We start from the raw sequence: 10711 nt of genomic DNA, 5'->3' as shown, positions 1-10711 counted from the left end.
TGGACACTTATTTTGGACCAAAATAAAAAAGTAAATTGATCACTTATTGTGGACCGGAGGGAGTAATTATTAGTTGACCAAATATCCATACCCTGTTCAAAGCATGTGCCTTTACTCTTAAACTTGTCCGTGAAAATTAATTACACATTTTACCGTAACTTAGACAAGAGGGGTTGCTCTGATAGTAAGCAACCTCCACTTCTAATCAAGAGGTTGTGAGTTCGAGTCACCCCAAGAGTAAGATGGGGAGTTGTTAGAGGGAAGGATGTCGAAGGTCTATTTGAAAATAATCTGGATAGGGGTAAGGTCTGTGTACACACTACCTCCCGACCCCACTAATGGTATTATACTTTGTTGTTGTACTTTACCGTAACTATTTCTTATTTTACAGGTTATAGCTTGTTAGGAAATTAGAAAGAAAAAAAAAAAGGAGCACTACTGAAGGCCGGCTAAGTTAAACCCGTACCCCCCCCCCCCGAGCTGCAAACAACACAAGTACTTCACAAAACTTCTCTCAGATCTGTTATTCTTCTCCAGCTTGTCTTCTCCAGCTTGAATTCAACAACTAGTCGCCATTAGCTATGGCGATTAGGGCTTTTCTTCTGTTTCTCATCTTATTCGTTTCGTCCACGACTTTTGCTCTTTATGAAGATCAAGTTGGCCTCATGGACTGGTAAATTTTGCAATTTCAATCACTATACTTAAACAAAATTGCTAATATTCAATTACTATATGCTTAGATAAGTAATTTGCATAATTTGTGATTGTGTAGGCATCAACAGTATATTGGAAAAGTGAAAAAGACAGTGTTCCAGACACAAAAGGCTGGTAGAAAACGTGTTGTGGTATCTACTGAAGAGAATGTAATCGCCGCCCTCGATCTTCGTCACGGCGAGATTTGTGAGCTTCTTTTTAAAAATAATTATTTTTATTGAATTAAATGCTTATTAGTTGAAATTGTTGCTTATTTTGTTCGATCGCGTATTGTTTTTTGCAGTTTGGAGGCAGGTTTTGGGAGTCAATGATGTCATTGATGAAATCGATATCACCCTCGGAAAATGTATTTTTTTGGTTTCTCTTGCTTGTTTTAGTTATTGGAAAATTAATTTTGTTTTATAGACAAGTATATGCTATTCTTATATGGTAATCTAAGTGGTTTTATTTAGGACTGTACAAAAAGAAAATGACTAGCTTAGTATTAGTTTGTCTCCATATTTATTTTTCGATGGGATAATGGTAAAAAACAACTTAAGATAGTGGAATATGATGCCTCTGAATTATTAATGATGGACCATGTCAAAGACTTTTTCTTTAGATAAAGTTAGAACTTAGAAGAAGAATTACATCTATAATATTTCAAGTTGGTTGGACTCTCTATATCTGTTACTTTACTAGACAGAAGTAAACATCATTAATCTCGTTAGCGTCCCTGCTGCGAGGAAAGAAGCACATAGATTATCTTTGCCACTGGGCACTGGCTAATTCTCTTTAGTAGATATCTCGCCTGAATAGTTCAGTTCTCTTTTCCGAGTTTAAGGAACACAGGCTTGATATCTTGGATTCACTGGAAAAGATTGAAAATATTCTCCTTTTTCCATCAGTAGTTTGAAGGGGGAGCCTCAGTGCTATGGTAAACATTGTCGTTGTGTGACCTCGAAGACACCTGGTAAAGCCGTGAAAATAGCCTCCAGCGCCAGCTCTTCCCTGGACCCCACACATAGAGGGATCTTAGTGCATTGGATTGTCATTTTTTTCCCTTCAGTAATTTATTTTATAGTTACTTTTTGAAGGGTGGGCTCATTTTTAACTTGATTTGAGTCATCCATCCTAAAACTTTAATTTAGTATCTTATGAAATTTTTCCTAGCTTGATGCACCTTAGTCTTTGGAGGACAGGACGTGCAGCTTAATTCTGTTGGTGGAAGAAATGTTCACAATAAAAGCTAATGTTTTAATATTATTATATTATTTGGTACAGGATTTGAGTGCTAATAGCTACCAGACTTCTTATTTCTTTTCAGATGTTGTCACGCTATCATCAGGAGGAAGTATCTTAAGAGCATGGAACCTTCCTGATGGCCAGATGGTGTGGGAGTCATTCCTTCTTGGATCAAGTCCCTCGAGATCATTGTTGTTGACTCCAGTAAGTGCAAAGAATTCTGATATACTATTATACCTTACCTTACCCCAAAAAAAAGGAATTCTGATATACTATTTATTCCTATTACAAATAAAATGTTCTGACCTTTCTTGTTAAAAAACCAAATATTTGTGAAATGTGTATTAGCAACCAAATCCTACCCTTTGCATTTTGCAACTTATAGTTGAATTTAAGTTTAGTAATTTCACGTAAGATGCTTGGAGAAAATGTTATTGCCATGTTGAGTAAGAGGCTGAGAAGTCAGTAAGATCCATATACAAATCTTTTATTTTCTTTGCTCAGGCAAATTTTGGTGCTGACAAGGACAATGTGATTCTGGTTTATGGAAATGGTTACCTGCATGCTGTTTCATGCATTGACGGTGACATTCTCTGGAAGAAGGATTTAGCACAGAAAGGGTTTGGAAACTTCACTAGACTAGTTTACTGTTCTTCTGACTCTTGATTTATGAAAAAGGTCATCTAATCTGTAGTTTCTTAACTGCAGCATCAACGTTCATCATTTGGTTCATCCCGAAGAAAGTGGCATGTTATATGCATTAGGAGTTGGTGATAGGTCCCAATTTGAAGCATATGTAATCAATGTTGGGAATGGTGAACTGCTGAAGCATAGTAGCACGGAATTTCCTGGTGGATTTTCTGGTGATTTGTCATTATCTACAAGTGACAAAGCAGTGGCGCTTGATTCCTCTGGGTCAATCTTAGTCACGATAAGCTTTGTTGGTGGAGAAATTAAATTTCAGGAGGTCCATATTTCCGATCTTCTTCAGGGTTTTTCAGGAGTAGCAGTATTATTACCTTCCAAACTTGCAGGAATGGTTGCCGTGAAAATCAATAGATCTTTGTTATTTGTGAAAGTGAAAGATGAAGGCACACTGGAGGTAGTTGACACAGTCCCTCATGTTGAAGCCGTAAGTGATTCTTTGTCTTTTGCTGAAGGCCAAACCGCTTTTGGGCTGATTCAGCAAGATGGTGGTAAAGTTCATCTCACTGTGAAGTCTAGTGATGATTGGAAGACCCATTTTCTCAAGGAAAGTGTTGAAGTCGACCAACAGAGGGGACTTGTGCACAAGGTCTTCATCAACAACTATATCCGAACAGATCGAACTTATGGATTTAGGGCTTTGATTGTCATGGAAGACCATTCATTGCTGTTATTACAACAAGGTGCCGTTGTCTGGTATAGAGAAGATGGGCTTGCATCTATTATAGATGTAACAACTTCAGAGTTGCCCGTAGAAAAGGCTGGTGTTTCTGTTGCAAAAGTGGAGCACAGCCTCTTTGAATGGCTTAAGGTATGAAGCCTGTAAAAAGGTTTAAGATTAAATATATCGCAGAAGAATCAGAATTTGCCCAAGCTTATAATCTATCTTGTAATTTACACAGTTCTCCTTATTATTTTTCTCTGGGAAAAAAACATAATTTTGTTATGAGTTGAGTTCGGGAAAAGTTTATTTGATCAGTCTGTTTACTTGAGGTGATAATATCTAGTATAAATTTTTTGGTGTGCTTGCTTGTCGTGGAGATAGAAAACATAACCATTGAAGTGTGAACTTGTGTTGTTTGATTTGATGATTACTTTGGTATTCTTATCTTTCTATTTTGTTCAGTACATGATTTTTTTTTCTTTTTATTAAGTACCTGATTATTTGTTTTACTTCTGTGCTCTTTTGTTGGAAGGGACATTTGCTGAAACTAAAAGCGACTTTAATGCTTGCAACCCCTGATGATGTAGCAGTGGTTCAGAGAATGAGGTTACAAAGTGCTGAGAAAAGCAAGATGACCCGAGACCACAATGGATTTAGGAAGCTACTCATTGTACTTACACGAGCAGGGAAACTTTTTGCACTTCACACAGGAGATGGTCGAATTGTTTGGTCTCGACTACTGAATGCTCTCCGTAAATCAGAAACTTGTGAAAGTCCAAGGGGCCTCAAGTTACATCCGTGGCAGGTGCCACATCATCATGCATTAGATGAGAACCCATCTGTCCTTGTAGTTGGTACATGTGGACATAATTCAGATGCATCTGGTATTCTCTCCTTTGTTGATGCATACAGAGGAGAGGAGCTTAATTACTTTGCACCTGTTCATTCCATTACACAAATTATTCCTCTTCCATTTACCGATTCAACAGAGCAGCGTTTACATCTAATAATAGATGCAGAGGGGTATGGACACCTTTACCCTAGAACTCTTGAAGCAGTTGGTATTTTCCAAAAGGAGTTGGGAAATATATACTGGTATTCAGTTGACGTAAACAATAATCTCTTAAAGGGGCATGTGGTGAAGAAAAACTGCAAACCGGAGATAGCCGATGACTATTGTTTTGAATCCAGTGACCTTTGGTCTGTTATATTCCCCTCAGATTCGGAAAAGATCATTGCAACTTCAACCAGAAAATTGAGTGAGGTAATCTTTTGCTTCTTTCTTTAAAAGATCATTGCAACTTAAGCAAAAAAAATTAAGCAAGGTCTCTTATTTAATCTTCTTTCTCACTTATCAGAAAAATAATGTCAATTGAAATTTTTTGGCTGCTAATGACTAAGTTATGGCTGGAGATTTGTCTATAAGGTGTGGTATTGTTTTCCTATTATTTAGTTGGTGGGTAGGGATACCTTGAGAGTATATAATATGACCCTACTTATCCCCCAAGGACCTTTTGTGTTCCTATTTTCACCTGTAAAAGATGTTGCTTTGACCTTTATCCTTTGGATTGGACTTACATCTAAACTGATCAGTGTAATACAATCTAGCAGCCTATAGTATAAACTCTTCAATTATCAAATATATGTAGCTTGAATCAACTTTTAACTCCATCAAAGTATCTGGCTGAACAAGCTCCAGTTATAGCTGTCCACACAATTCAAGTTATCTCTTGGAGTAGCTGTCATTTTTCAAATTAGTTTCCATGTACCTAGATTTCACTGAGTAGACTCCTTTGCTGTCTTTCCACTGTAGAAATTCACTGCCTTCTCTTAGCCAATTCTTCTCCTTTAGCTGTGCGGTAGCTCAAGAGATTAAATATTTTTTTTTATTATTGACTACAAATTTGAACTCTTAAATTTATGTCAACTCTCTAAAGAAGCATTTAAGCAAAATAAATAAATCTTGAAACATGATTTAATGGCCTTAAAAGTGAGAATGTGATGTAGTATAGTGAAGAGACCAATGGAGGACACACCACAGACAGATGCAGCACTTGTCTAATATAGGAGCTGAAGAGTAAAAAATGCTTTGGTGTTCAACCAAACTTGGGATTTAGGCTGCCAGTTTAGCCACATTCCTTTCTGCTGTTCTCTTTTTAATCTGTTTTCTCTTTTTACTAGATCTTGGTAAATTGAATGCACATAAGCACCCAGTTAGATGAAGAATGACATGAATGAGTCCGCTTTTGACAGCTGACTAGTTCACTCAAGTCCGAATTACTAAACCCCTCCTGCAAAAACAGCAAATATCTTCAAACACACTGACATATGATTCATACTTTTTCCCTTTTTAGCTGGTTACAGAGTCCCTCTTCGTGCATAGTTATTGTTGAACCATACAAGTATTATGAAAGACCCAGAAGCTTATGTATAGTTTCTTACCATGCATTCTTTTAAGCTTGTGTTGCTGAACCTGCAGATGGTAATTTTATCATCTTCTTTTTTGTGTCTTGTTCTTTTCAGGTTGTTCATACACAAGCTAAGGTTGTTGCAGAGGATGTGTTGTATAAATATATATCTAAGAATGTGCTATTTCTGGCGACTGTTACACCTAAAGCAATAGGTGACATTGGATCAGTGATCCCTGAAGATTCCTGGCTTTTTGTTTATCTTGTTGACACAATAACTGGCCGAGTGCTGCACCGCATGTCTCATCATGGCTGTCAGGGACCTGTACATGCAGTATGTTTTCCTTGGCCCAAACCTTGTAGTACTAATTCATTTTTTATTTGAGAAAATAATAGCTATCTGATGTTCCTTTCTACTAATAAGTTACCAAGTATTGTGACACGTCTCTCTCTGTGAAGGTCTTTAGTGAAAATTGGGTTGTCTATCACTACTTCAACCTACGTGCACACAGATATGAAATGTCTGTTGTTGAGATCTACGATCAATCTCGCGCGGTACATTTTGCTACCAGATTTCTTCTTTTCATTTGTTCTCTGTGGCTCTTGTTTACCATATTTGAATTTTTGTAATATTTTAGGACAACAAAGATGTCCTGAAGCTTGTTCTTGGAAAGCATAACCTTAGTGCACCTGTCTCTTCCTACTCGCGTCCTGAAGTGATGACTAAGTCTCAATCTTACTTTTTTACGCATACTGTGAAAACAATAGCAGTTACCTCAACAGCGAAAGGCATTACTTCCAAGCAGTTGCTTATTGGCACAATTGGTGATCAGGTTAGATTTGCTAATCACTTGTCCAAACACTTTTAGCGTGTATCTTTTTTGTGGTAGCCGGTAGGAGTGCCATTGCAAGAAAATGCGTTCTTTATATTTATTCAGGGACGGTTGTGACATTCCTTCCTTTTATCGTAGACTTCTTATGCTCTATATGTTGGTATAATGCAGGTTTTAGCACTTGATAAGCGTTTTCTCGATCCTCGACGAACTTTAAACCCTACTCAAGCTGAAAAAGAGGAAGGGATTATACCTCTTACTGACTCATTGCCAATCATGCCACAGGTGAGAGCTTCCTTTTTAAGCTTGCTGCAGAGGAAAAAACACATTGCATTGTTGATCAAAGAGACTGTCCTTTACATACTTTTGATTTGTACCATCTTGGTACTTAATTGCTAAAATTTGCCTACCTTGTTATCAAAAGAAAAAAGAATAAAGAAATAGTTCTTTACATTGAGGATGAGTTTTAATAGATTGAACGCCATAGTCACAAGAGGTCTTAGTCATCATAACAATCCTAGTTAGTAGTGTTCTGCGCTATGAGCAAAAATGAGCATTTTTGCATCATAACCTAGAGTATATGAATTAAGTGTTTTGAAGCATTTGATATTAAATCTACCACTAGACTAGGAATACTGATGTTTAGTACTGTATTGCACATCAAGAACGTGTAGGAGTCTAGTAAGAGTTGGTTTCTTTTCAGAGAGAATTAATCATATCATTTGAATGGCATCTGGTATCTTTATCACGGTAGATCTTGGGACTTCTTTGGTCTTGGTGAAGCTCTCGCTACCATTTTGAAATGTTAGATTGGGTCACACAATTACTCCTGTCTTGGCTTTTTGTCTAGGATTAAGGGTAGATTGGATCACATGTTTACAAGTCGTCATAGTGTAGATGGGAGATCTTATATGCTGAAAATATGGAAGTTCTTTGATCCAAAAGAGATTTTTATGCATGTCTTTGTTCTTGGTGAAGCTCTCATACTAAGACTAGTTTAGATGGGAGATCTTATGTGCCGAAAAAGTTCTTTGATCAAATAGAGAGACACACTTCCATGTCTTTGTTCAGAACTTGTGCTGTTCTTTCCATATCTCTAAATTATTTCATGATAATGTTTTATACATGCGTCTTACAATTTTTAAAATAGGAATATGGGTTCAAAACAATAGTTATCTCCTTTATGATGTTGGCAAAGAAATGCATCCTACTTGATTGAGCTTTGACATGGCAAGTAGATACCTATCTTACATCATATGTTGGTCAGGGAAGCTGATTTGGCCCTCAAGATATTCTAATTTCTAATTGCATACTTGCAGAATTCAAAATAGCTAACTGTTAAGCACAAAGGAATATCATAAATTATCACCTGAGCCTTGTTTTCCATATGGGTGACAATTAACCCTTGGTTATCATATTGATTTGATGGTTGCTCTCGCAGGCTTATGTTACACATGCTCTTAAAGTGGAAGGCCTTAAAAGCATAATAACTATACCGGCAAAGCTAGAGTCAACCACCCTTGTCTTTGCTCATGGAGTGGATCTCTTTTTCACTCGGCTTGCCCCTTCAAAGACGTATGACTCTCTTACTGAGGATTTCAATTATGCTTTGCTTCTGCTTACCATAGTTGCCCTAGTTATAGCGATCTTTGTAACGTGGATTTGGTCGGAGAGGAAAGAGTTGCAGGAGAAGTGGAGGTGAGTCTTTCAACCATAAAAGTGGAGTCGTCGAAATCCATTACACTTCCGTTTATCGTTTTATTGTTTTAGTACTCACCACTTTTTGTCACTCAAACTTCTCCTTTTAGATTAGGAAGTTAGGCTGAGCTGTATTTTTAGTAATTTTGTAATACTGCCCTCGTATAGTTTTTTCAACCGGGGGAAGAAAGTTTGTTAATTGATATTCATTCTGATGGCAAGGGATACACATAATTAGGTTGTCAACAGTACCATTAGGTTGTCAAAAATGTAACCAATGCCCTTTTTGGGCTTTCCATCATGCTGCTGCTTCGTTTTTCTTCTTCACACCCCCCCCCCCCCCTTCCCCTTTTTTTTTGAATGGTAAAAAATATAGGGCTTTCCGTCATGCTATATTCTCGGTAAACTTTTTCCAATGTAATGCTCATTTTATTGGAACCTAAGATTCATGGTTTTCTATGGACAAAGGGCAGAATTGACGTTGGAATGAATTCCCTGATCGCACTCATTCAAACTTGCATTTCACGCCAAAACGTTGATTTTTCTGTAGTTGCTATCTTTGGGTATATGTTCCGTCTCATATTTACTAGATGAGAAACTCAAAAGTCACTTCTAGGCTTGCCTTCTTTCAATTTTTATGTTCGAAGCTATATTTTAATCTTCAAATCGAAGCAATGCACCTAATGTAAAAGAAAGCATGGCCGGTATATACACATAATAAGATTAGTATCTGTAACTAACTAACAACAACAATATACTCAGTATAATCTCATGGGTGGGGTCTGGGAAGGGTAGTGTGTACGCAGACTTTACCCCTACCTGGAGAGGTAGGGAGGCTGTTTCCGATAGACCCTCGGCTCAAGAAAAGGTGGAAAGGAAGAATAGGGTAGAAAAAGAAGAGGAAAGAGGGGGGAGAAAGAAGGAAGAGACAAAAGACGGTAAGAAAAGAGGAGAAAAAGTAGCATTAAACAGTAACCATCAGGGAGCAACAATATCCAGTGGGGGGGGGGGGGGGAGTAGCAACGAATAATAATAATCAGGAAGCAACAATTCCAGTAGCAATTTTCAAAAACAATGGACGTGGTTGCTAAGTACCAGATATACAATAACAAACTAGAAGGAAGTAACTTTCAACCCACAACAAGAATATTACTAGTACTACTGATTAAACCTAGGAGAAACTCACAACTACCTATCAACTCATCACCTTAATCATAGATACCTTCCTATCGCTAGTCATGTCATTGGTTAGGTGAAGCACCAACATGTCTTGCCTAATCACTTTTCCCCAATACTTCATTGGCCTACCCCTGCCTTTCCTCAAGCCCGCCATGGTTAACTTCTCACACCTCCAGACCGGGGCATCTACGTCTCCTCTTCACATGCCCAAACCATCACAGCCTCGATTCCCGCAACTTGACTTCCATGTATCTATAACAAACAAAACTTTGAAATACTCCCTCAGTCTATTTTTACTTATTCATGTTTGACAAGGTACTTAAGAAGCAATTAATAAAATGATAACTTTACAATCACCTCTAATTAAATAAATTGAAAATGATTAGTAGTAGTACTTAATAATAAGAGTGAAATATGTAAAATGATAAATTATTTCTTGTTTTTTCGAACTGGACAAGTAAAAGTAATTTTTTTTTTTAATATAGCAGACAAGTAAAAATAGATGGAGGGAATAGTAAAGGGAGGATGAGAAAGTTTAGGATTTAGATTATTAATATAAAGCTCTTTGTCACGTCTTTAATTGTTAACTAAGTACACGTGCGACACTTGACAACTCGCTCACGATCTTGCACAACTTGCTCACGTTCTTGCTATGTCAAGTCAGCCTTACTACACTCAAGATCGCTAAGAGAATGGAAGAAAGAACACAAGAGAATTGTTAAAGGAAGCTTTGTATTAGAGAGAACTTGAATTGTTTGCTTGATGAATTACAAATGAATGGCCTCCTTTATATACTAGTCTCCTAGGGGCTAGTGTGTAAATATTAATTATTACACAAGTCCTTGATATTTACAAGATAAGGGCTTTTTCTAGAATTCTCTACAAGCCTAGAAAATTCCAAGGACTTTCCTAGCATAAGGATCTAGGTTCTTCCTAAGGAAATGTCCATATCTCTCTAGAATCTTCTCACAAATGCTAGCCTTCTTCTTTTGTAAGCTTCCATATGGCATTAATATATGCCAAATGGCGCCTATGTGGCATGATGACATGGCGGGTCATCACCCTCTCCCCCACCCAATATTGCGACGACTGTGGTGCAATGCTGCTGCATAAACTCTCGGATCTTATCTTTGAATATCCACAAGTCTTCATATCGTTCCCACGTGGCCTCCTACAGTGATTGCCCTTTCCAATGGACGAGGAGCATAGCGGTGGCTTTTTGCCCTTGTTTTCGCCTGACCTGGTAATCTATGATAGCCTCAATCTCCCGATCATGCGAGGCGGTG

General features: G+C 37.6%; 1 protein-coding gene across 1 annotated transcript; it reads left to right on the top strand.

Moving 5' to 3' along the window:
• The first annotated feature begins 404 nt into the window (after positions 1-404).
• Positions 405-8547, top strand: LOC107808270 (uncharacterized). Its single transcript, XM_016632780.2, has 12 exons — positions 405-673; positions 773-900; positions 998-1060; positions 2021-2142; positions 2443-2558; positions 2647-3454; positions 3840-4571; positions 5831-6049; positions 6175-6270; positions 6354-6548; positions 6720-6833; positions 7990-8547. The coding sequence occupies exons 1-12, from the start codon at positions 582-584 to the stop codon at positions 8248-8250; spliced, it is 2946 nt and encodes a 981-aa protein (XP_016488266.2). The 5' UTR covers positions 405-581; the 3' UTR covers positions 8251-8547.
• The last annotated feature ends 2164 nt before the right edge of the window (positions 8548-10711 follow it).

This window comes from Nicotiana tabacum, chromosome 10 (genome assembly GCF_000715075.1).
Source record: "Nicotiana tabacum cultivar K326 chromosome 10, ASM71507v2, whole genome shotgun sequence".
Lineage (NCBI taxonomy): Eukaryota > Viridiplantae > Streptophyta > Magnoliopsida > Solanales > Solanaceae > Nicotiana > Nicotiana tabacum.
The sequence above is the reverse complement of the archived record's forward strand: the minus strand, read 5'-3'. Positions and strand labels throughout refer to the sequence as shown.